Here is a 27,181-nt window from a genome sequence, read left to right on the forward strand (position 1 = left end):
TTTTAATTCAACAAATCAAGACCTTTCATCACAATAAAATCGTATCAGCATCAAAATCACTATGGTTGATAGATCTCAATATTATAAGCAATTTTGGCACACTGAACAACGAATCACTCCTCCAGATGAAAAATCTCTCACAAATAATTGCACAGTGTGCTTGCTTGTTAAGAGGAAGAAAGTGCTGATTACAGTGAAAAGAGTTAGGTATGATTGTATATCTATTGAATTTTGATTTTGCCGTTAAGTTTAGCTTTAAGGTAAAGTAAAAGAACATTACAACATTTGTACCATTACAACATTTGCTGTATAGCTGTACCAATAACTTGGATTTGTCTTGTTGTCAGAAAGAGTTCTGTGATAGAAAACTCTAACTTTTAGTTAAACAATACTCTCTTCCACTCAAAGGCATATAACTATGTGAAAAGGCTTTGCGTTTCCTATGCTATCTTTGTTTTCTTTTAAGGTTTTTATATTATTATGTTATGTAGTTGTATGTATGGATGTTAGTAAGAAGGAGATCTCATAGGGGTCTGGTTCACAATTTTTTCATTGAGGCCCGGAAAAACCTGTCTACAGATATAGTGAAGAAGCATTCTCCCCTTAGATTTTGGGACACATAAGGCGGCAGCCAATAGGATTTTGAATGACTGGTAGTTACACAATGGCTTCCTAACCCCTTTCCAGACTTGTTTTAAAATAAGAAGAGGTCACCAGACTGGAACAGAGAAATCACAAAAAAGGAGACACAAAACAAATCCTTGCTTTTATAGCAAAGAATATAAAGGATAAAATGTTAAATTGTTAAATTCAGTAACAAAATGGTTTACCGTTTTCAGTGTGTGCCAAGCTGGTCCTTTAAGCATGGAAATAATTCAGTGTTCCCATATGACCCTCCAAGTTGAATTTGATATTTCTGAAGACGTCTGCTGCCATAGTGAAAGACCTTTTAATAAGCCACTTATGGCTTTACCATTTTGGAATTATATTGTTTTAAGTTGTACTCCCCCCCCTTTACACAGGCCCTCACATCAATAAACTTTGATTTTTCCCACAGGAGGTTTAATGCCTACCATGTGTGTCTGTGTTTCATTCACAGTAGTCTCAAAGTCTGCAGAAGTTTTTTGTTTTTTAATTTATTCATTTACATCCCAAAGCTGGTGGTTCATTTCAATAAAAAATAGCCTTCCAGGGGATGATTTAGGCCCATTAATGCATACTGGTTTTCATCTTTAATCATGTTAGTGTTTCTTATCTGCTGAATAGGTTTTGCCCTGACCCTGCAATCATTTTATTAATGTTAAAATGCGACTTGTTTAAACCCCATGTACAAATGTTACTGTACATGATATGCCTTGATGTGAGTAGGTTCAGCTAAGAGGTTGAATATGTAAAGAAAATGTGCTGAATTCTGAAATAAGAAGGAAAATAAAAATACAGGTGCTGTTCAGCAATCAATAACGGATGATCTATTTTAGCAAAGCATTTGCTGCTCCCCATTTTTTGTTTCAGTTTATGGAGCCTCAGAACTATTTGCGTTTCCATACCACTAAAATTGATCTAGTTTATTCACAAAAGGCTTGAGATGTGTTGGCGCGGATTTACACCCATGCACACGTGTAAACATATTTTTACATAGGTTGACCAACTATGGGATATGGCAGCTCATTGACTTTTTATGAGCTTTAACATAAAAAAGTACCTACACTATTATGGTCAGCTCTGTGGACCACAACAGAGAGCAGTCACATCTGTGCGCTGGGGTATTTCTGGTGTTATGTTTGCTTTAGCTTTGCGATTACTTTTCATCTTCAAGCATGTCTACAAATATTCCTAGATGATGATCATATACAGAACAAAGCAGCCAGTTGACATATCCTTGTCTTCAAAATCACATGTGTAGTCAGTATAGGGGCCTTCTGAGCTTTGAAGCCAAGTGTAACCCTTCCCTATGTAATGGTTTTTTGCCAAGTTATATCAAAATCCATTGTATATAACAATTTAGCATCTCTTCCTAGTTTTAATAATTCTCTCACTAACCTGAGGTATGTGTAGGGCCTAACTTCTTCAGACTTCAACTTTCTGCTGTAATCTTAAAATTTAGATTTGTTTTGCTTGACCACCAAAGTACATTTAGCCAGGTGGTAGATTTTTTATGAATGTTCATCTTGGGTGAAAATCAAGCAATTGATGCAGCTTATCCTGAAGCCTTTTAGTGAACTGTGCGCCACTGAACAACTGACATAAACAGCAATGGTTTCCTCATTGGAAGCACCTTGAATAGCACTGCCTGTAAATATTTGGTTCTAATGATCATTTCCAGCAACAATCATTGAGCATGTGTACAAGGCTTTAGATTGGAGCCACAGTATTCAGAATCACTAAAGCTATAGGGTATTTAAAAAGACAATTGGTGAAAATGTATTGATTTGACAGGTTCTATTGTCTTTAATAACATAAAATAATAAATTATATTTGTGTTTGTTTAACATAACTTTGTGTGTCTATTTACACATTAGCAGTCTAGAGAGAAGTTCAGGTTTACAACTTGTACTTCAGTAGCAGGATATTTGCATAAAGGTATATGTGTGTTAACGGTAATTGTCTCTTAAAGAACTCTCCTTTTGTGGTGTTTTAGCTGAGTAATATAGTCTTAACTGGTGACCTTTTTAAATTAGAAATATTTTTTTTATTCCTGAGAGTGTGGGGAAGTGTTAAAATATTTCTTAGGGTTTCCCGCAGGGTAAATTCAATTTGTTTCATTCTGGTGACTATTACACAAAGATTAAAAGTGTTAGGAAATCCAAACCGTTACAAATGTCACAGCTTTGAAACCAAAAGTGGGTGCAAAGTTTCCAAAGGGGGACACCTTTTATAGTGACAATTATCTGAGAATTTCCTATTGCTGCATGCTGTGCCTTTTAGATACCAACTATCTAAATGAACTGTGAATGAGAAATAAATATTTCGTATTTCAACTAATACTTTTGCTAATAACAATGTAATGGTGACACAATCGTCTATCCTGATGCACTAGAAATGCATAGGAATGTATTGTCTTCAGACAAATCAGGTCTCGGTGATCAGACATGACGCTTTAGGTGGACATTTTATGGAGTTCATATGCATGTAATTCAGGCTACAGACAATTACCTTCTAGCACAAAGCAAAGCCCCGCTATACAAATACAAGGCTTTCAGTCATTTGTCCAGTTCACAGTGATTTTGGCTTTCTAATTTTATAATCCTTAAAAATGTTTATATTGCAGATGGCATATAATGCCTTTCTTTGGGGAAAAAAAGTCACTTTTTTTCTTTTTAATCATTTCTGTTTGTTCTGAAGACCACTGCCATGGAGGCAGACAGTGATAGGAAATCCAGTTGTCACTAAAACACTAAATGAGGGAAAAACTAGTGGTGATAGCTGTTCCTGTGACATTTGTCATACAGGGGAATTCAGCTTGTGTTCCTTTCTGCTTCCTTCCACAAGACCAAAAATTGCATAATAAGCTGTCTAAAAGGAGTTAGACAACAAAAATAAAATAACCCCTCACTTTTTTTTTTATTGTTTCATGTTCTCTGTTTTAGGGAGCTTTTCTTTCACTTACTGGGTCAGGTTTTAGCAGTCACTGGGACAGGAACTACAGTAAAATTCCTCTATGGGAACACCATACAAACCATTTTACACTTTGCATAAGAGTAATTGATTATATTGATATTTCTTTTTGTTTTTGGGTGTCATTTTCCTTAACTCTTCTTTGTCACTAGAACAAAAGATTTGTGAAATCTTCCAAATGTGGACACTGATAATAGTTGATGTGACGTGTTCCAATTCTTTCTATCAAGTTCCGATACTAAAGTGAGGAATCCTTGATTAATTCCATGTCATATTCTGGTCAAAAATGTTTGTCTACAAATTGCATCCTTGATCAGTCCATACTGCAGACAGACAAAGCTTGTTTACTGAATTAACGAGGGTAAATATTGGTGTACCTACAAGCAATAAAAAGAACTAATGTGTTTTGAAAGTGTAGTTAACCTTTCTGGAAGGAAAAGTAGTGCATGTTTGTGCCTGTCGGTTAGGAAATACCTATGCTTTGTGTCGTATGTGTTCAGCAGTGACCCCATCCACAATCCTGCACTCATCTTAAGTGTGCCCTGCTTGTAGACTCTTCTGCAGCTTCAAGTATTTTTGCCCTGTTGTTTTTACTAACACAGATAAAGCTATGTACACACGTGTAATAATTGTCAGTGGAAACGAACAATTAACAATCAGTTGTTTGATATTCCTTAACATAAATAGTGAACAATGACACCGATGATTGAGCAATGTGGCTGGAAATGAATGATGGTCCTAGTGGACCCATTTGGGCCACGATCGTTCGCTATCTATTGTGTGTACGGTTGTTCAGTGATCGTGGATGGTTCTGTGGTACACTTTCTCCGGTACAAGTCACTTCCTCCATTGTTCAAACAATCGTATCTATTGTGTGTACATTATTGGTTTTATTATTGGATTATATTTGAACCATCGTATTGTGACAGCATGTACAGAATCGTGCACTATATGACCAATCAAAATAATCATTGATCTGTCGTTAGTCGTTTGTTTTCTAACAACAATTATTGCACTTGTGTACGTAGTCCCACAGCCTAGCCTAAGTCCCCTTTAATAAGCAGACATTACCCAGTCATCATATAGTTTATATTACAGATTCCAATTTTTTAAAGATTTCAAAGTGCACATTTGTCCTTTGGTAACCCTTATTTAGGACCTCACACATTTCTCCGACAGATGTTTGCTGGTCTTAGAATGTGAAGCCTTAATGCAGGTTATTTAAAGGGCTGATGGTATGTTTGTTTTAATAGCTTGTAAGCCTTACCCTTTATCTCAAGGGGAGTGCCTGACTTGTGTCGCAGCAGCTCCATTCTACAGGACAATCACATCCAGACTTGTTCACAAAGCATCCCATTTATCAGATAAGGGGTAATCTCAGTAAGCCCCATAAATACAAGGTTTTCTGATACATTTTAGGATGTTTGCCAACTCTTTAGTTTGTGATGAGTACAATAAAGACTTTGCGTGATAAGCATCTAATTTATAAAATATAGCCAAGCTTTTAAGGTAATATGATCTTTTTTTTTTTTTTGTAACTGTAGCTCCAAAGGAGCCACGTTTTATCATTTGCAGTGCAAGGTTTACATATTATATATATGTAGTAAATGGAACATAGTTCTCTGCATATTTTATAGGCTGTATGAGTATGCTAGAAGCCAACTACACTCGACATTGAACGAGAGACATTTTAATAGCAATCAGGTTAATAAGCAAATGCATACCATGGACAGAATACTTGCACACTGCATTGCCTGTCATTTCCTCTTATCCCTGAATTCAACTGATATTAGGAAAGTTGATAGGATGTGACTATGTGACACCCAAAGTAGACAGTACTATAGATTCCAGACTACATTACACACACACACACATACATACATATACAGGCGTGTGTGTGTGTGTATATTAGTTTAATATATATATATATATATATATATATATATATATATATATATATATATATATATATATATAGCGCGTCCATATTTAACAAAGTAATTGAAATACTACTACCTGTTAAAACTGAAATAAGACTACCTGTGCTGTTCTTGCCTGTCCTCTTGGGCCTCTGATCTACTACCAGAGCATGAGAAATGTCCTATGGAAAACTTCTGTTAATGGAATTTAAATAACATTTTTTTGTGGGTCTGGCAATGGGGACATTCTTCTGAGTCACATGATTTGAAAAGTGTTAGTGACTTTCACTACAGTACTGTGCTGTACAACCGGTAAAAAAATCAAAACCCTCCCACAGAAAGACATTTTGTTTGTTTCATAAAAAAAATATTTTATTAAATGAAATATTTCATTTAATTTTTTTCATCCTTTGTTTTATCCCAGTACTCGTCTTTTGAAGCCTCTTTGTAGCCACCAGTCTACCTGCATGCACACTAGTCACATCTGCATGGCATTGCTCATTGTGAGTTTTCCAATATTGACAACTGTATACCATCTCTTATACTCTATGTAAAAGAAAAGTACAGAAAGTAAAAATGGAGTTTGTTTCCCCACACTATTACCTGTTCAGAATAATATTGGCTAAGGTTTGTAGATCTTGGTGACAATGACTAGAATCTGTAGCAAGGATCTGTAGCAAGGATTACAGGAAAAGAAGCATCCTACCGGTTTAGAAATGCTTGGTTATTCTTTAACTATTAGATTGTAGAAGAATTGTAGATGCATGGATTTATAACCTTTTAATAGTGGTATGCAAAAAGAAGGTTGGTGTAAAACTGTCCATAATTCTGTTCACATAAATGTAATGAATTATTTGGTATTTGAGTTTGGATTTCCATTCCTGTCTGGCATGTTCTGCAGTGACAGGCCCCAATTTAGTAAAGAATTAAAAAGCATGGTTCACCAATAAGTTTCATTGAGTTGTCTATGGGAAAATCTTTGTTGCAATTTATACTCTACTGTAACAGTTTTAATTTGGAAATATATTAATATTACTCATAACTGATAATTACAAAACTGCTGCATTGAATGTTAGAGGGAAAAGCACGTTCGGTGACTACATGATCACTTTCTCATATCAGCTTCCAAACATGCACAATCATTTTATTGTCATTTCCCTTTTATCTGCCAAGTAGTATGGATTCATTTGACATGTCTCTGAGACAGCATTGTGGTTTGGTAACAGGAAATGTACCCTGAGCCCAGCACTGTTGTTATCTGAATTCACAGGGCTTACATGCACAGATGAGCAGTCAGTGTAAGGGAAATTGAAGAGGCTTCCACATGCCAAACTTCTCACACAATCTTTAAAATCACTTGCTGGTTTCTGTATAAATGTGTAGGTGAATGGTTTCAAAATGTGTTAGGGATTTCTGGGTAGCCTTGGAATTACAAGAATACTGACATTGTGACAAGGCCACTGGGGCCTCCATTACCAATCAAAAGGTCTACACTGCTATATTCCAATCCAGGATCCAGCAGCAAAACAAAACAAAACCCTCTTCAGATGCCATATGGATGTTAACAAACTTGGAATTGTGAAAAGGTCTATTTGGTGGTTGTTTCATATTCTGATAAAAATGCCAGCTGCCTCAATTCTGCTAAATCTATTGCTTTAATACTTTGAGTTAAGCTAGGTACCCACGTGCAATAATTGTCGCTAGAAAACGAACGACTAACTAATATGCACGATTATTTTGAACGATCGTATTGTGCACAATTCTGTACATGCTGTAACAATGCGATTAATCAAATATAATCCACCAATAGTGTACACAGGCTACATACGATCGTTTGAACAATGCAGGAAGTGACATGTAAAGGAGAAAGTGTTGGAGTTCAGCCTGATTTTTCGCTGTGCTGTGCTTCCCAGTTGCTCTATTCAGCTATAGGAAGGAAAAGGTACACTATATATGCAGGTATGAAGTAGCATGTGAATTCCCAATGTTCCATGGTGAGATTCCATTGCCCTGTGTAAAGTTACATACATGTGCTAGATTTGCCTGAGACAAATAATTGTGATCGTCTCCTGGCAAAAATCTGGCGTCTATACAGCGACCCCCTAATGTCATTCATCAATACATTGGTGGATCGGTGATCAACTGATCAAGAACGACCGCTATTCACTTATCATGAAGGAAAGCACAGTGGGATGCTATTAATTCTTTATAAAGTAAATCATCACTCATTTTTTGTCCTGTCACTGGAACCAATTTTAAATGAAAATTTCCAGCGACAAATCTAAGGTGTGTACAGGGTTTCAGCCCAGACCACATCAACTGGAGATTGCACAGGGCTTCCCTTTTATTCAGCAGTGAAAATGACATATATACAGTAAGTGGGGCTATCATCATTTGTTATTTCAGTTTGTCCTGCATTAGCAAAGCATGTGTGAGCGTAGTTTCCATAGCAGTAAACTAGCATGCTATTCACGGGAGTGTAGAAGTTGAGTAGTTTGTGCTGTGCTCTTTATTTTATTGAATCAGCCCCTTTGAATAAAGCAAAGCTGTTGCAAAAAGTATCTTTTTGATTTGCTTTAGTTTTTATGTATCCTCTTTCTGACTGCACTTTCTTTTTTGTACCCTCATTCAGATAAGCTTCTCCAAATATAGCAGGCAGTACGGGTTAAATGCCATATTTACTGACAGGCATGTGTGTGTGAATTTAAGACATTGCATGGTGTGTGCTGATACAGTATACCCATCTATGGACACACCGAAGTATGGGGCTGGGTGTTCTGTGTCAGCACAAGCTAAAAAGCCAGTGACTGAGATGTTCACAGGGCCATTAACAGGAATTACTGGTCTGTTCAAACTGTGAACTGTGATTACTGTATCTCTTAATGCTATGTCTAACTGAATATTAGAAAAATAACAACTGTATGACTATAGAACCCATTTCAGTATATAAAGCTAATTTATTTTGTATTTGTATTTCAGTGTGCAAAGACCCACCATATAAAGTAGAAGAGTCTGGTTATGCTGGTTTCATTTTGCCTATAGAAGTCTACTTCAAAAATAAGGTATCTCATGAATAAAATGTGTGTAATAAGAATGAAGAAATAACCATATGTTTTCCATTCATTAAGTTTTTTGCTGACAAAACCATCCTACCAGCCTCTGTAGAGTTTCTTGTTTAAATTATCTTCAAGTTCTGTTTTTATCAGTCCAACATGAATCCTACCTACAGCAGGAATCTCATTAAAAATATTATGCTGAATAAATAACTTTAGTTTACATGTGCATAACAAATTATTAGGCTCCCTGGCCCATCAGCCTTAATTTTAAAGCTTGCATTTGCTGTGCCTGCATGCAGGACTAAATGACAGGTTTGCTTTATTGCCCCCATCTCCCCCCCTCCCCCCATGCTTACCCCAACCTATACATTTTCAATCAGGGCCTAGTTTACCACACAGGACTAAAGTGCAAAACCTTATTTAATTTATGGCAAATATTTCTGAAGTGGAAGGAACTTATTCTCCACCAAAGATAGTTTACTATGTCAAAGTGTATGCAGCCCCATTCTACAAAAGACTAGAAACAAATCATGTCTTGTCATACACTTTTAGTAGTTTGTGTCACTCTGCCTGGATGCAGACCAAAATTATTTTGATATTGATATTGATATGTATGTTTATTTTAGATCATTGATACAAAAAAGCATTGATGCCAAAGATAGCAAAGCTAGGCATTTATGTTACAGGTTTTCTTTACTTTAAATACGTGGCTTGTATCTCATACAGGAACCGGTTGCAGCTGTTCAAACTTTACAGGACTCATCACATGAACAAACCACTAAATTCTAGTAATTAACCTTGAATATAGATAGTGGGGAAGGGTGAGAACCCCTGACAGGTTTTGCTGCTGTTTGGGCCTATGAATGCAAGAACCTCCTCTAACTTTTTATGGTTTGTTTCCCTGCTGTAAATTGTCCCCAGAACAGAAAATGGGGACAAATCTTTCCAACAGAGCCTTTGCAGTAAAATCTGACAAATGTTCCAACTTGCCCATATTCTAACAGAAACTAAAACATGATTATTGTTATTTTTGTTTATTATTAATATTAATATTATTATTAATAAACAGGATTTATATAGCACCGACATATACGCAGCGCTGTACATTAAATAGGGGTTGCAAATGACAGAATACAGACAGTGACACAGGTGGAGGAGATGACCCTGCCCCGAAGAGCTTACAATTTAGAAGGTGGGGCAAGTAACACACAATAGGAGGGTATAGGCATTTTCACACGTTAAATACCCTATCTAAACACCTTGCAAGTACAGACGAATAGCTGTCGGCCCTTCCCAGTGTCGCTTTCTAAATTTCTTAATCACACATCCCCACTTGGATCTTCATGGCTAAGTACCCATAAAAAGACCACTGTGGCTGGAAACAATCTTTTGTGAATGGGCACTGTACACACTGTATCGTTTTGTTCAATGGCAAGCAGAAGAGGAGAAAGAGTGAGAGAATTCATGATCTTTCATTTATCAATCAAGCAAGCAGAAGAGGAGAAAGAGTGAGAGAATTCACGATCTTTCATTTATCAATCAACTGAGGAGAGGAGACTTGATGAACAATGTAATGGTAACTGCTGTACAGATGTCACATTTTTCCCTAGATCAGCAAGACCTTTCATCTCAGGCAAACAATGCTTTGATGTGTGTACATATCCAAACTCTTAAAGACTAATCATTCTATAGGCCAAGATAAGAACCAGTAGGGATCTTTGGGATACCGCAGGATGTGTACATAGCACAGCTCTGAATCTTTTTACAAGATCAACTGTTTTAGTGATGGCACTAACGGCTATGACAAAATGCTTCTAATGATATAATAAATGGACCAAAAGGGAAATAATAGGAGACGTTTATTATTAGGGTGTATAGATGCTTTAACAAAAGGGCAAATTAGCCGTGTTGGATATATTATTTTGATCACTGGTGCTTCCCTTAAAGATAAGTGGTAGGTTCTGACCCCCCCCCCCATAGGTAAAAAAACCTAATGCTAAAGATTGTTCCATCCATATTATGAATGCATAAAAACAATTCATAAAACATAATTTGCAATCTAATTGTTCAATCTCTTTTTGGATGTACTAATTCTGTATATTAGTAAGTCCAACTGAAACTAATCACTAACTTTGAATCCAGTTGTGTATTGCCTTTGCACTATTTGTACAATCATATTGCTATTCTTTCTGAACCCCTTACTGTACTTGCTAGATTGCACCATCTTTTCTAAATATAAACTTGTTAATGGCCAAAACTGGCTATCATTTCACCTGCTTTGTAAAGATGTTGTACCACAGTTGTAAAGCATGTTTTCATAATTCATTGATCACTACTGTAAAGCACTCACCAGTGTTTGGAGAGAACAGCTGTAAACTGCTATGATACATCCTAATGCTTTTTGTTAATAGCCTATTTAGTGTTCATACACACTGCTAGCACAAGGTAACCATTTTAAATGCTTTAGCCAAATATGCTTGTTTTTTTAAGCCTAAAAGCTCTTTAAACTAAGTTTACCCCAGTAGGTATTTGGTGAAGGTTAGATTTAACCTAAACATTTGATAAATTAGACCTCCATAACAGAATGAAACAAAGCCAGACAGAGCTTATGGTTTAATAAAGGTAATAGCAAGACTTGTACTTTATACTCTATATACTCTATTCTTGACTGTGACTAGAGGGATTGACTATGTTGTCCACTATTATCATTATGTTAAGAATTGCTAGCTTGTGGATGCAGCTGCTGATCTTGTTTAGAAGCAAAATATCAGGGATTTTTTAATGGAACACACTTTATAACCAATATGAGCTTGCGTCTTGTTTTAATAATTTAGTGATGATTAAACTTTTCATCATAGTGTCATCTGTCTTATGAATATATCATCTACAGCTAATTGAGCTCAGTGTTTTATAATGAACATTAGTGACTTCTAAATTGCTTTTCCAACATATGTTTCACAAAATGTTTGCAGACTCGGTCAACTTTATAAATACTCTCCCTTCATTAAATGCTTAATATGCTAAGGAAAGGCATGATGATTAATTCATTACTTTCTCCACAATGGTGGGACTACCAAAGTGCGATGAGTTAACGTTTTCAAGTTGTCTTCATGCTCCAAGACAATCCTTCCAAACTTTACTTGCTGACATTGAAAGCCTATTTTATACATATTAGTTTTGTATTACTTCTTTGCACAAACAAGACTATGGGGGTCTATTTATAAATCGGTGAATGTGACTACTGAAACATTTCCTGGTGGAGAATCAATTACTGTCATTGGAAAATATAGATTTGGAAGAGTCTCCATGAGGGATTATTTCAGGGAATGTTGGATTCACATTTTTTTGAATAGACTCGTCTGTGTTTCACCTGTTAAAAGCAACCCACTTCCAGTGTATTTAATGTCCTAGCTCAACAGATGTAAAACAGGGAAACTGAGTGTTTTACAGTTACATACAGAGCTGGCTCTAGTGGAATATAATAGTGATTAAAAAAAATAATGTAGAGAAACTAAGCATGTAAAAAGTCAAAAAGAACTCACAAATTGTTTTAGGGTATGTACTGCAGTACTAATTCAATTTATCACATTGAACTTACATTGTATTTTGTGGAAAATCACTTTTTAGATGCAGCTTGCTTGTTTACATTTAAACTTGTTTTGAGGCATAAATGTTTTTTTTATAAACAACACAAATCTAAAGAGACACAAGAAAAATGTTTGTGTTTTCATTTTCTGACTATATTTTTGCAATTTTATTCCTGTAGGAAGAACCTAAGAAAGTGCGATTTGACTATGACCTGTTTCTGCACCTTGAAGGTCATCCGCCTGTAAACCACCTACGCTGTGAAAAACTCACCTTTAACAACCCCACTGAGGAGTTCAGAAGGAAACTGCTTAAAGCCGGAGGGGTGAGCCTTGTAGTTATATTAACTTTTTACCTTACTTTTTTTACGTTCGTAAGGCAGGACATATGTTCGTTAGACCAGGACAGCACCGCTGACTGGTTAATTATATCAGGGGTAAGCAACCCTGGAGAGTTGGGGATCTATTTTAAAGTGGAAAAGTAACCAATTGTTTTTTCTTCCGCTTTCTTTTACAGGGACAAGCTAGCAAGCCCCAGTCAGAATAATTGCTCCCTAATGTCCAACCTTAACTTTGGCTGCATTAACACTGTAACATAAACAGAAGTAACAAATCAACTTTGGCTGTAGTAGGTTAAAAAGAAAAGGAACTCCATTGAGAGAAATACAGGGACTACCATTATGGACCACTTTCCAAGAACACTATTTACTGTGATGCCTCCAGGATGCTGAACTATAAATATATAGCAAAGTCAGAATTGATCAAAACGCTTATTCCAGGTCTTCAGGATCAGCATGAAAGCCAAACAGAGCAAACAGTGGCATCCCCCTTATACAGGTTTGCTGATCTGTGAGCTAGGGATAAAATGGAGGCATTTTTATACTACTTTCTTTTTTAATTCGGCTCAATTATATTGATGTTATAAATCCGCTTCCACCAGGAGCCCTAAGGAGATCTTATTATCATTATGTCTCTTAAGGTGCGTACACACTTCCAATTTTTATCGTTCCAATCGAACGACGAACGATCGATTGGGCAAAAAATCGTTCGTAAAAAAGTAACCAACGACGCCGACGAACGAGGAAAGTCGCTGGAAACGAACGACCGGACCGGCGGATCGGATTGGACGACGATCGTTCGTTGATCGTCCATGTTCAGAGCATGCGTGATGAACGAACGTCCGTTCACTTTCCTGTCGTGCACATAGTTCCTTTATCGCTTAAACGATCGTATCTATTGTGTGTACAATATCTACGAACGATCGTGTCGTTACCTCTATGTGCAGGATCGGTGCTATACGATCGTTCATATATATCGTTCAGGAACGTTCGTCGTTCGTTTTCCGACGATAATAATTGGAAGTGTGTACGTAGCTTTAGGGCCTCTTTGACATGCAATAAAAAGAACCCTTAGTGCAGCATGCAGTGATAAGCTGTGTCTGCTGTTTGGAAAGAGACAGGTGAGCAAACACAAGATGCTTTTTCAGAGAGTAGCCAATACAAAGTACACCGGACTGCATTTTCAATCAGTCTTTTTGGTTAATGTTTCTCTGTAAAGGAAATGAGCTGCTATGTGCTTTACATAATGGGTCACCTTGTTCTGATGCTGATGAAATGTTTCATTAATATGAAAGGAAAGATTAATTGAACCATATTAAGGGATTTGGGAACTCATTGAGTCATCAAGCTGGTGCAAATCATGCGGGGCTATAAAATAAGTAGAAATCAGTATATGAAGTTCAGATCTCCTCATTAAATTGTACATTATTTCTTCTAAAGTTTATCTGTCAGTGGCAGTACCACATTGTGAATTCTATTACAAGTGACAACTCTGACGTCTTTTGCTTATGTATATATATATTTCAAAGTGAAGACTAGTTTTGCAGACAGGGCACATTCAACCTCTCTGTGTATCTTTTTAATTCTCTTTTAAAATATAAGTCTTGGGGGAAAAAACTACATGAACCTGGATTATTGTGCCATTTGTTTTAGCTGACACTTGGGCCTGATTTATTAAAGCTTTACAAGGTTTTAATAAATTAGCTAGCAAATGTTTTGAATTAATAATATTAATAAACAGGAATTATATAGCGCCAACATATTATGCAGCACTCTACATTAAATAATCCTGGGCCAGATTCTTTCCAGATTTGCTGAATCATTCAGCTTCACTAATGAAAGTGTATCTTCTCCAGCCTTTGAAGAGCTTTAATAAATCAGGCCCTTTGCATCAATCTATGTTATTATTATGTAGCAATGTATTTATAGATTCTGCCCATTGATAACTAGCTTACCATTGGGTTTTTTATTAGTAATTAAACATAGTAAAGTGATACAAAGTCAAATTTTTGCAGTATATATATCTTTGATCTATCTTTTCCATAACATTGTTCTAATTCTACACTTGATTATTATGCAGGCTTAAAACAAACAAGTTGCACGTTTTGCAGAAACTGTCTGAATGCATTACAGGCATGAATACACATATTAGAGATAATGACACCCGTGACTTCTGCTATTGCCATAAAATGCACCTGTTGAGAGAAAACTATTCCAGATGTCAGCCAGTTAATTGGTTGGCAGCCTGACCGTGACTACTGCTGTCTAGGAAGTAGTTATTGGCCCTCTGTTTCTTTCATGACACATGCAAGTTTGTTAGGGAATCTTTCTTGAAAGAAATATTAAGTCTGACATTTCTGAATTACTATTTGGGAAATGCTATTTGGCTGGCTGTAATGCTTACCATCTAGCTTCAATGCTTTGCAACACCAATCCAGAAGAAATATAGGGTTGGAAAGTTATTAGTTTCCTAATATGCATAGATTAAGTAGGAATGAGGATTAATTTACTTTCATGGAAACTAATGATTTTATTTTGATATAATGCTCATTTCATCAAGGGGAATCTAATAACTTAAGGAGTCTCCAATCTTCATACCTAGTTGGTCAGGTTGTGATTACCAGTCCCCCAAAAGCTCCTTTCTTGCCCCTGATAGGTTGTGTCACCTCCCCTCTCTCCGTGCTGGTCCTAAATTTTCTGGAAAAGAATTGGAGTGACCTTGTCCACAGAACTGCAGGTTAATAAATATTCTATATTCTATTCCCTCCTAGACTGAAAAGTCTTTTTATGATGATGAAAGGCATATTTAATTTTCTTGGCCAACCCAAACTTTGTTTTTTAAAGAAACGTAAACTTTGTATTTATTGTCTGCTAGACACTTAAAAATGTGTGTTTATTTGGTGGAGAAAATTAAAAGCATGGTCATGGCAGCCTGGCCAGCTTGTGTTTTTAATGGAAAACAAACAGAGCTTATCACTATTGTCTACTTTTAAATGTTTTGGATTGGTTACATTTGAGCTTAATGGAGAGCTCTGCTATCAGGTGCTGTCTAGTTTTTATACATGTGGGATTAAAGGATGTAATGATTTAGCAGGCATAGTTTTATAGCAACTAGTGCCACACTGCACAGATGTGAACCCAGCTTTCAGCCGTAGATAAATCTCCATTTGTGTCTTGCCTTTGTTTGCAAACAACAGCAGGGAGGTGTTGGTTTAGGGTATTGCATTAGCAGCCTGCCAATAAACCATTATTTGTCTAACTGGAACTTAAAACTCAGGTTTCATATAATTCATAAGTCACTAGAGATAATATTGTGTCAGTGTATGTAACTTCCACCTTGAGCTGTTGAAGTCTGTAAACAACAGACTTTTTAGCATATTCAAAAGTGATAGAATAAATTGTGTAAGACGGGCACAAGAACTCGACCTACTGGTTAAAAAGTGCCAAGCCTTAAGCTCTTCAGTTCGCATATCAGTTTACCTTTATATTGTAAAAAAAAGAATGGCCATATATTATTCCATATAATCTATATAAGGGTAAAATTTAAAAAAAATTGCAGGTTAATAATAAAGGAAGAAAACTCTAAAAGTTTATCCTGCTTCCCCTCTGTATTTGACTCGCCATGTACATGTACTTACCCCATGTCCCCATATTTCCAGACAGCCTTCTTGCATTGTTTTGTCTGCATTCAGCAGCACCTGTGCAGTGACTCCCCATAGACTTCAGCGGAACAGTTAGATGGGCCCATACAGTTAGTTATCGGTTAACTGACACCACTACAGTTTCATTCATATGCACTTTTATTTTTCATTCAAAAATTGCCACCAACCAAATTGCTACTAAAAACCTACTGCCTCTATTTAAATGCATGTAAATATGTCCACGTGTTTCTATACATTGCTTGCAATCTACACTTTTTAGAGATACCTTGTTTTTTTAACTAATTCAAAATATTTGTTTTTATAGCACAACAGAAATCAGTATTCAACAGGTGGTTGGTGTAATTTGAGTTGCTTCAAAGCAAATAGCAGTGAAAGTGTTGGCACTTAAAAGCACTTTTTTGTGATGGGGTGGGGAGCTTGGGACAGTCATCTCCCTGTTCCTGTCAATCATTACATGCCATTTGCACCAAGTTGTTACAAAACATGGAGGAGGGGTGGAAACTTATTTAATAGAGGATGAAAATTGATATAAACCACTATATACCTAAAAAGACGGTCTATTCTAATTCTAAGTAGATTTATTATTTATTTATTTTTTACTATTATTATCTTGTATAGTGCTGACATATTACACAGAAGTTTACAAAGTACATAGCCCTGTCACTAACTGTTCCTTATCTAATAATATAATGTCCCTACCATAGTCATATCCCATTAAGACAGTATAAGGCCAATTTGGGGGGAAGCCAATTACCCTAACTGCATGTTTGTGAAATATGGGGGGAAACTGGAGTACCCGGTGGAAACCCACACAAACACATCAACACGTCATAATGTTCATACTACTACATTGGATTACATGCTCATAATCCCTACCATAGTCAGGATCTAATGTGAAGTGTGTGTGTGTGTATGTGTGTGTGTATGTGTGTGTGTGTAGTCAGTCATTGCTGCATGTGTAGGTGATAAGTTGGGCATGATTTGTGGGGATGAGACAACAACTGTCCATTTAAAAACCCGTGTAAAGTAGGACGTTGCTGCAGGTTCTGCCATTTCAGAATAACACCTTACAGCAGGCAATCACATGGCCAGACGAGATACGTCACTTCCAGGAACCATGCCTACAATCACATATATATGCACATAATGGTTTCCAACCGCTCCCATGTAGTTATATAATAAAAATGACTGGGAGAGTTGTACATTGCTGCAGTCAATGGCAAGTCTAAAATGACTCTTATACAATTGTGTGACAAACATCCCAACTCTTTCACATCAAACTGTCCCTCTTTTCTTCCTAATTGCTTCATTTTTTGGGTGTATATATATATATATTTATACCCCTTAAAAAATGTGTTCAGTAACTGTTATTTACACTAATCCTTTCAATCAACCTTTACATTATAACATTTGCTATTAAAAAAACACAGCGAATATAAAGTAAACATGAAAATGAAAAAACTAAATAATTTTCGCAGAATAGAGGTGCGGAAGGGCATTTGTCTACATAATTTAGGCTAAAAAGATGTCCTCCTTTTCCTATATACAAAAATTGCTGTTTATGATTGGTTGATCTGTCCTTTTTATTTCAATATATCTAGGATTCTTTAAGTTACCGAAAGTCCCTTCCATACCAAAAATGCGTACACTTTTTATATAAACTTCTAGTTTGCCTGTGTAGACAAAGTACAAAGATACAAGTTTTGGTAGTATTAATTCAAGGTAAAATGTGCAAAATGAGTACAGAAGCTCATAAAAAAGAACAATATTAGTATATATAACAATATTACAATAAAAGTCATATGTATTCTTTTGATGATGGCGTTGTAAGTCATGTTGATCTGTCTGGTGTATAGGAATGCTATATGTAATGTTTGTGTTTTGTTTTTATTTCTGGCAACAGATAATGGTTATGTCAGAGGGTTCATCCTTTTCTTCAGGCACCAGTCTTCATCTTCCCAGCCTCCCCAGCAATTCCCTATCTTTCTCAGATGTGAAGAAAAGTAAATCATCTCATGGATCCAAGGTAAGTGAAGTTATTAATAGCTACATGTGTAGATATTTATAACAAGAATGTCTTGCACAGATACCACTAATATATCTAGACTTGCACAGGCACACATATGGTGGCTTGACAAGACACCAAAGCACTAGGCTGTAACTTTTTATTAGAAAGGAAAGTTACTTCATTGTAGAAAATAACATAACAGCTCTAACTAATTTTCTAATGCAGGTTACTAATCGAATGTACATCTGATTGGATGCTTAGATGAACAGTTTCTAGGATTCATAGCCAGTCAATTTTTTGTATTTCCTGGTGTGAGATGTTCATTTATATGCCACACAATTGACACATGGTTTAAGTGTGTCATGCTATTTCATTTACCAGAACTAATAAACAGTGACTTTTCTAAATGTCATACAAAGGATGATGTGTATGGTAGCTTGAATAAAGTGATCTAATGGCTTTATTGTATGTTTAAAGTACAGTGGATTTTCTGTTGAATGATTATGGCTCTGTCCCACGTAAATATAAAGAACCACTTCTGTATCTTGACTTTTTAATGCAGGATTTAGGACTAGCCACAGCAACATTTCTTTGTGTACAGATATACAGTGCTTTTATTTCTTGTATGGAAATGGTTAGTATTTTTATGGAAAAGGTTAGTTTTTTTACCAGACATATTTATTTTGTATGTTGTAGGAATTCTTAAAAAAAAATACAGACCTTTAAATCCTTCGTGTATGTAGCACGCTCAATAAAAGATGGTATAATGGATGTTTTTAGTACTCACACCCTGTTTGTGATGCAGGAAAGAACCACCTATAGGATTTGGTCTTGCACTGAGGTTTGAATGTTTCGGTGATAAAGGAAACAAGAGAGTTGAACTCTGCTGCACACCATTCAGGAAATACATTTTTGGTGACCTTGTAAGGTGCTCTCTGCTGGAATAACAGAAAGCCCAGATTATGTTATATTGAATGAGCTCAATGATTAAAGCTACGTACACACTTCCAATTATTATCGTTGGAAAACGAACGACGAACGATTCTGCACGATATCTACGAACGATCGTATAGCACCGATCCTGCACATAGAGATAACGACACGATCGTTCGTAGATATTGTACACACAATAGATACGATCGTTTGAGCGATAGAGGAACTATGTGCACGACAGGAAAGTGAACGAACGTACGTTCATTACATATGCTCTGAACATGGACGATCAACGAACGACCGTACACACGAACGATATTCAACGATCGTCGTCCAATCCGATCCGCCGGTCCGGTCGTTCGTTTCCAACGAGTTTCCTTGTTCGTCGGCGTCGTTGGTTACTTTTTTACGAACGATTTTTTGCCCAATCGATCGTTCGTCGTTCCATTGGAACGATAAAAATTGGAAGTGTGTACGCACCTTTAGGCACTATTACATTATCTGCCAGATAACATATCTAGCTCACTTTTTTACTTTGAATGTTTGCCTGGTTTGAAGATCGTTATGTTATGCAAATAATTTCAGCTCAATTCTGTGATCGTGTCTCAGGATTTATGTGAGGCTCTAACTTAAAACTACTACTTCGGCCAAGATTAGGGAGCTAGGAGGATGTGGTAATTCAGGGCTTATTAATATTTATATTGGGTCAATAAACACAAAAGTACCCTATGTAGCATGGTATAATTAAGGATATGCCTTCTACAGGCAATTGCAAGTTCTGAAAACCCTGAATTACCTGCCTGCTGGGAACTTAAGGTAGATCAATATCTAGTAGTAGTTGGTAATATTCAAGTGTGCTCATTTTTGTAATGTTAAAGACGTTCTGCAGCCTATCCAATCTGCTTCATCAGTTGTAGTAGTGTAGGAAATACCCCAGCTTTCATATCCACACAGGTTAAACACTTTAACCCAAGCATTGTCGAATGTAACACAGCATATGTACATTGTCCAAGAATGGGATGTGCGAAATTTGTTAAACCACTCTATTCTATTGGCATAAACCATTCCTTGATGTCAAGAAGTCTGCAAAGACGTTAAATCATTAAATTATATGACTAAAGGTCTGAATTGTTGCTATGGTGGAGATTTTAAACTGCATTATAGATGAAAGACCAATGGTGTTTAAGGCCCCCATCCATATTTAGGGATGGCTGTTCTAACTTGATTTAGCCTGTGTCACACCTCCTGCAAACCAATTATCCTCGCTGGACCTCCTCAACATTACAAAAACAACTCCTGTTTAATGTGACTAACTACTCCTAGATATACAATGACCCATAGAAATGAGAACCTTCACAAAGTGGATCACTCTATTACAGACTTGTAGTTTTCAATCCGTGGGGTTGCTACCCTCTTTAGCCTCATAAATTATGGTAATCACTGTTGTTACATGATGGGGTTTTAATAAGCATTATGATTTGCAGCACATCTCCAGATTATAGCTATTTTAAAAGTCCAGCCACTAGTATTCTGCCTATGTAGTGCTTTGCTTACCAAATGTAAATTTTGGAAAACTCTTTAGATTAAAACAGAACATTAAATAGTAGCAATACTGCATTTAATGGATGGTGGTAAAAATAACATTGTTTACTTTTGGTTTGTCTCTAAATCTACATTTTCTAACCTGAGAATATGAACTGAAATTTTCAAATTTGAGTACAGGTTTGAGGCAAGCAGCTAAAAAAATGAGATTGGAATCTTTAAAATCAAAGTGGCATAGCTACAGCCATTGAAATATGTTCATATTTTTAACAAGCTGGACATTACTAATATCGAGCCCCTACTAACATCTTGAGCTGCAGGCAGTGTAGAATAAAGCATCCTCACAGTTCATAGCAGAAGGACTGCAATTTTTCTAGTGGTTCTATTCTCAGCTCAGCTTCCCAGAAGTGACTCGGCAGCCTTCTAATCTAAGGTAAACACAGAGCAGGTTTCCTGGGAGGGGGAAAAAGGTAAGCCAAGCTCTGAATTAATGACACGTGAAAATGTTAACCCACCAAAGTTATTCAGCAAGGTGCAAATTCTTTGATTTTCATTAAAGTGAAAGCCTTCCCTTGACAATTAATTTCTTGGTGCAATTTACTACATTTTTCTATTTCATTTTAGCAAAGGCAACCAGTCAATAAACGTGGGAAAACATGGGTCTTTGCTTGCCACTTGCTTTATTTTACTGTAAGGTGGAAGGAGTAGAGACAAATTAGCGGAGTATGTTAAGTAATCTCTCTTTGTATAGGGTAAAGCAGAACAGTTTGTTTCAATATGTTCAGTAGTCATGATAGTCATCAGTTATTTCTAAACAATTAAAATTAAATAATCGCATCCACAAAGCATAAAAGTGCTGAAGCTATTAAGTTTATAGTTTTTGTGGTAGGTGTTTTTATTGAGGTGAACATTGCTGTTGCTTGATATATTGGCACCATGACTGTTATTTATAAGTCCTAGTTTTCAAAGCTTATACATTAGGATCAGGATCCAAATTTTTGCAACAGATATTTATTCTTGTACCATCGCTCTGGATATTGAGTCTTGCTTTTTACATATTTGATGGTGTGTTTCAATTTCTTTCAGGACCCAAATAAATTGGTTAGTGTAAACAGTAGCAGTAACACACTTGGCTTATCAAAGCCTCATAAATCTTCAAAGGATCATAAGGAGAAATCATCAAAAGACTCAAAAGAGCATAGAAGTGCCTTTAAAGAACCTTCCAGGGATCATACAAAATCTTCCAAAGAATCCTCAAAAAAACCCAAAGAAAACAAACCACTGAAAGATGAAAAAATTGTCCCTAAAATGGCCTTTAAGGAACCTAAACCCATGACAAAGGAAACCAGGTGTGAGAACAATAATATTCTTACAGTATCAAGTGGACATCAACAAGAAAAAAAGGTCTCCAGTAAAAGGCCACCTCACATAGACTCTGAAGATCCACTGACCAGGAAACGAAGGAAAAGCAACTCTGAATCATCTCTTAAAAGTTTTTCCAATTCCTCCCTTCTGATATTATCATCATCTGATAAAAAACCTTTAAAAGACAAATCTCAGAATAAAACTGGGAAGGTTAAAATTGAAAGTGAAGTCATGGACAAGAAGAAGGTGACATTGCCACCTTTTGAAGATATTGTAGATCCCAACGACACAGATATGGAGGACAACATGTCATCCAAATCAGAGGTATAGTAAAATTTACTCATTTTAAATGTAATGAGCTTGTTATGTTTGCTTGCAAAATGAACCTGTTCTTCAACGGAGTTTATTATGTTTATTACGTGAAATTTGAAGTAGTCTTTGCCAAGGTCATGAACCCAGGAATTGTTACTTGTCTTGTGAGTGCTATGGCTGTTGAAAACTTGGCTTTAGGTTTAGTTTAACCTTAAGGTATGTACCTTTGAGCGTTTGTGCAATTTATGAAATCAAAGCATTTAAAATGGTCTAGATTGTGATATGCTGAACAACAGGCTAGATTTCTTTTAGTTTTTGTATGGTGAAAGTTTCCTGGTTGTTAAAGGAAAAATAATACTGAGCATTGTGTCAAAATTTCACTGTTGCAACTAGTGAAAAGTGGGAGCAGTATGTGAAAGTATTAGACTGTTGAGAACTTACACTGGTTTTGCAAAAATGGTTTGATGTAGTTTAAAAGTAATCAAATGAATTCATGAATTTATTATGAGATTTTTGGTTACATTATGTTGATACAAGAACAATTGCTTATGATGGTTCTTATTCATGCGTTAGTGGCCAGGTTACATTCTGCTTGTTGATGTTGATTATGAAAAGGTGCATACATTTTAGGATATGACTTTCAAAAAAAAAGTCATAGAATTCCAGAATAATTTAACGTGTTCCCTGTATGTTAGCAAAGTGATAATATATATTCTGTTTAGATTCAATATTATTAGTAGAATAGAACATATGGAAAACCAAATAAAGCTCTCCATTTCCATCTGTGAAAGGATAGCAGAATTACCAATCTCCAGTGAAGCTGCTGGTCATCTCAGCAGGTCATGGTTTTAAATTATGATTGGACTTAATGTAAATATGCAGTGACAAGTAATAGGCCTGTAACAAATGTATGCCAAGTGTAGTGGCATGACTGGTATTTTAAATAAACATCACTTTAGAAGTTGTGGAGTAATGAAGTTCAAACAAAGGATATGCTACTTACTGTGAACTTGTGTAACATTATTTATTGTGGCTGAGCTTGTCACATGTCTTCAAATAGAACTACAGCTATGCTAAGGCAATCCATATGGCATTTACCAGAGTTGTCAGCTTAGTCTGCACACTTATTTTTTAGTATTATAGCCATTTGATTTTTTAAAATGTGTTTTATGGCAATCTAATCTTAGGCTACTTTCTTGAAAGTTAAAAGCTATGTTCAGGCTCCAACTTTGTTAAAAACCACATTTCACAAATGGTGTGATCAACTTTGACACATTTTGATAATGGGCAAGCATAAAAGTTTGCACAAATAAGCATGACATAGCTAAGAGCTGGATTAGGAAATCCTTCTAATTTTTTCCGATGATATTCTGCTTATTCTTATAATTATGTGTCTTTGTGCCTTTTACTTTGTAGACTTTCGATTTTTTTTTTTTTTGCCAAGTAAAGTCTGAAGAAAAAAAAAAAAAGCTGTTCAGTATTTTCCACTTGAGTACTTTTTCCTGGACAGTACAAACGATATAGAAGCCAGGATATTTTCATGGAGACTTTGTCTAAGCCATTGAGCACAGTAGGGTTAAAGAAATATCTGATGTGTTTTAAACTTTGTGTGAGATAACCTGGGGGTTTATAGCCAACATTCTGCTTTTCTATACACAATCTTATGAAATATTTCATTCTTTCAGCTTTGAATGACTGATTCTTTTTTTTTTATTATTATAATAAGTTCATCCACTAATGGAGACTGGGCCATCTGCTTTGGGTAAAGGAACCAGTTCTGTCTCTGATTTGGGATATTTGGTCCAAATCACCCTGTGTAAATAATAAAAAAAAAAAAAGAAAAATAGAGATGGCGTGTGAATGACCACACACAAATACAGATGGGCTCATCCATCATGTGAGGGATTTTTTTTTTATTACTTTTGTTTGACATTTAAGCACATTTCAATTAAATGTGTTAACTGTTGGATATATGTCTTACTTACATAGTGGATATACTTACATGTATAGGACAAAGCATGTCCTACATGTAAGTTTAGGTATAACTTATTAAAGCTATCATTGCTGAACTTATGCTAAAGAATGCTAAAATATAGTGGAAAAATATTGATCCAGCAAAAAGGGATTTTCAGCCTATGCTACTATATGAAGCACAGATCTCTGCTGTTTTTGCTATGCTCTGATCCAAAAATGCTTAGGGAAAGTTGCAAAGCAGATATAGGACAATATGGGAATGTCAATGTCTTGCTCCAGCAATGATTCATAATATAATTACAGCCACATTACTGCAATTACTGCACTTGGAGCAGCAAAACACCATTTCAGCAGGTCCACTGCTAGGACAAGGGACTGTTAAAATCTTTTGTAGTATATTTCACTTGAATTACATTTTGTAATGTATTTTTCTAAATCTCAAAGTCCAGTTCTGTTAGACTTGCAAAAAGAAACTCATCATTATTCCTTTGTTACTTACTATACCTATTTTTTAATCTTTATCATGAATACAAAACTCCAATATGTGGTTGAGGTTGTCTGTAAAAAAGGGAGCTACATACATATTAGACAGGAGAACCTCTTAGTGTAACCATTGAGAATAGGGATTTCTTATAATGGCTTTTTTTTGTGTTTAAATCCTTGTTTCATAAATCTGCAGAATGGTGGACAATTATTTTGGAAGCTTAGAGCGGTTTGTGGGGCTTTATATTCCTTTTCCCTGTGTTTTTGCATAAGCATTATTAATGGATTTTGAATGCACATGCCCAAGGCTAATTTTCAGTTTAATTGAAAATATTGTTAATATATGTTGACTCTTTTAAGCTTTCAGTAAAAGCCTGTTGTGCATATTGTTTGTTCTTTTCCAAAGTATCATGTTCCGCTTGCTAGCCCCCCACGGAGTAACATGTATCATTCTATATTACCATTTTGGCTTGATAATGTCCCAGTGGTGCTCTTCTGACGTTCCCACTGAAAGTTCACCACTTGATGGACGTTCAGCAGCCCTCATCCAAATAATGTAACACATAGTAACATCATTGTGGTGGCAGCTGATTCATGACTTTTCTGTTAATATAATGACAGTCACCTAATGCCTGCAATTTCCTGACATTGCTTCTTTTGTGGAGATCAGCAAAGAACAAAATATGCCCCAGGGATGTGCAATTACGCTGACTGCTTCAGCAGCCTTTGGAGCTCAAACTTTTCATTTAGCCACCTTTCGCTCCGGCTGTTTAGCTGTAAAATTTAGCGTGCAGCTGTGTTGATTAACATAAGGACTGATGCATCTACCCATGCATTATGACTATGTGTGTAAAAATTTCATGTGAATATTTACGGTACATACAGATTTTAAAATATTTTCTTTTTGGTATACAAATATTATTTAATGCAAAAAAAAAACAGGTCAATCTGTCTATAAATACCTCATTGTTGTAAATATCACCAGAAATTTAAAGCATATTTATGGCCATTTTTTAACTGTTCATGGCATGGTCATAGAGAAGCAAATGTAATTATCTGTTAAACTGTGGCTTTCCAATCAGCAATGTTGAGGCGTGATTATGTAGATAAAACCCTATGGTTACTAATTACTTCCAAAACCAAAATCTAAACCCTTTTGTGAAGATAGGAAGCAGTTTGGCTCATAGCAAACAGAGGCGTTTGACATTCAAAAATCCGGCAACCTCTGGACCTGAGGAGTGCCAAATTTTTGAAGGGTATATTTACCTCCACACACAGGCAGCCTTCCTCTCTGCAACTGCGGACATCTGGCACAGTACCAGGGAGCAGGCAGCAGGAACGTCTCAAAATGAAAATGTGCTCCAAAATTCATGCCAGAAAACTGAAGGAACCAGATTATCGATGGCCAGATTTTCGATTGTCAACCTGTACAGAAAACTTAATAGCATGTTATCTTTGCAAAAAACTATTTGATGATGAACAAAGCTGCTTCTTTCAAATCATTTTAAATATTAGGTGATCTGTGCTCTTGTTTTACACACATATTTACCCCACTTGTGCCCAAGTTAATCTAAATAGGAATAAAATGATTTACTATTTTTTTTTTTTTATCAAAAAGTTCTGGAAGAATTGGTATTAGCTGTAAGACTAAAGTGTATAGAATCCATGTGCAGATTAGTAACCGCTATACTATTTTTCACATCAGTCATATAGTTTTACATTTTCCCTATTTTTGTTAGTACTTATGATGTAGAAAAGCCTCGGCTGTATATAGGATATATCATTAGAACCTAAGCTTGTCTCTGGTAAAACAAAAACAGATCATAAGCAGAGTGGTGCCTATGGTAGAAGACAACACAAGTTAATAGAGATATAGAAGTGAATAGGATATTCCACTAATGAAAAGATTTGTGACTTGTTCTCAGTGATTTCTGAAATCGGACAACCACTGCAGGACACCACAACCAAAGAACAGGGTGGAAATGAAGGATAGGCAATATCCTCTCTAGGGTAACTGAAGATGAGTCCACTTAGGTACTGCTATCACTTAACACAATACACATTTATTTAATTTGAAATGTATAAAATACTGATATTTTAGAGCTCAATTGCTAATGTTCTATGCAGTTTCATCTTAGGTCTTTTCCACACCATTAGGTCCTCTGCATAATTTGTGCTCAATTCACTGGTTTAATCAATCAACCAGTCAGCTGATGCTTAGTTGTCACATGTTTAAGATATTCCGCCCTTTCAATTTTTGGGGGCGGAAATGGGGTTAACCACGTTTCATATAACTTTAGAAGTCTGCATCTATGGGAGTAAAGTTTTGGGCGGTTTTGAAGTAACAGCACATACCGTATTTTTCGGACCATTAGACGCTCCGGACTATA

The 27,181-nt window shown here is 36.0% G+C and overlaps 1 protein-coding gene across 4 annotated transcripts in view; it reads left to right on the forward strand.

Annotated features, from left to right (window-relative positions):
• MLLT3 (MLLT3 super elongation complex subunit) overlaps positions 1-27,181 on the forward strand; it is a 133,178-nt gene that overhangs the window by 69,301 nt on the left and 36,696 nt on the right. For all 4 annotated transcript variants that reach the window (XM_072404377.1, XM_072404374.1, XM_072404375.1 and 1 more), the window contains exons 3-6: positions 8,514-8,596; positions 12,357-12,500; positions 18,078-18,200; positions 21,744-22,346. In XM_072404377.1, coding sequence (XP_072260478.1) covers positions 8,514-8,596; positions 12,357-12,500; positions 18,078-18,200; positions 21,744-22,346 — 953 coding nt within the window. The remainder of the gene's footprint in view (positions 1-8,513; positions 8,597-12,356; positions 12,501-18,077; positions 18,201-21,743; positions 22,347-27,181) is intronic.

The sequence above is a fragment of the Pyxicephalus adspersus genome, chromosome 3 (genome assembly GCF_032062135.1).
Source record: "Pyxicephalus adspersus chromosome 3, UCB_Pads_2.0, whole genome shotgun sequence".
Classification (NCBI taxonomy): domain Eukaryota; kingdom Metazoa; phylum Chordata; class Amphibia; order Anura; family Pyxicephalidae; genus Pyxicephalus; species Pyxicephalus adspersus.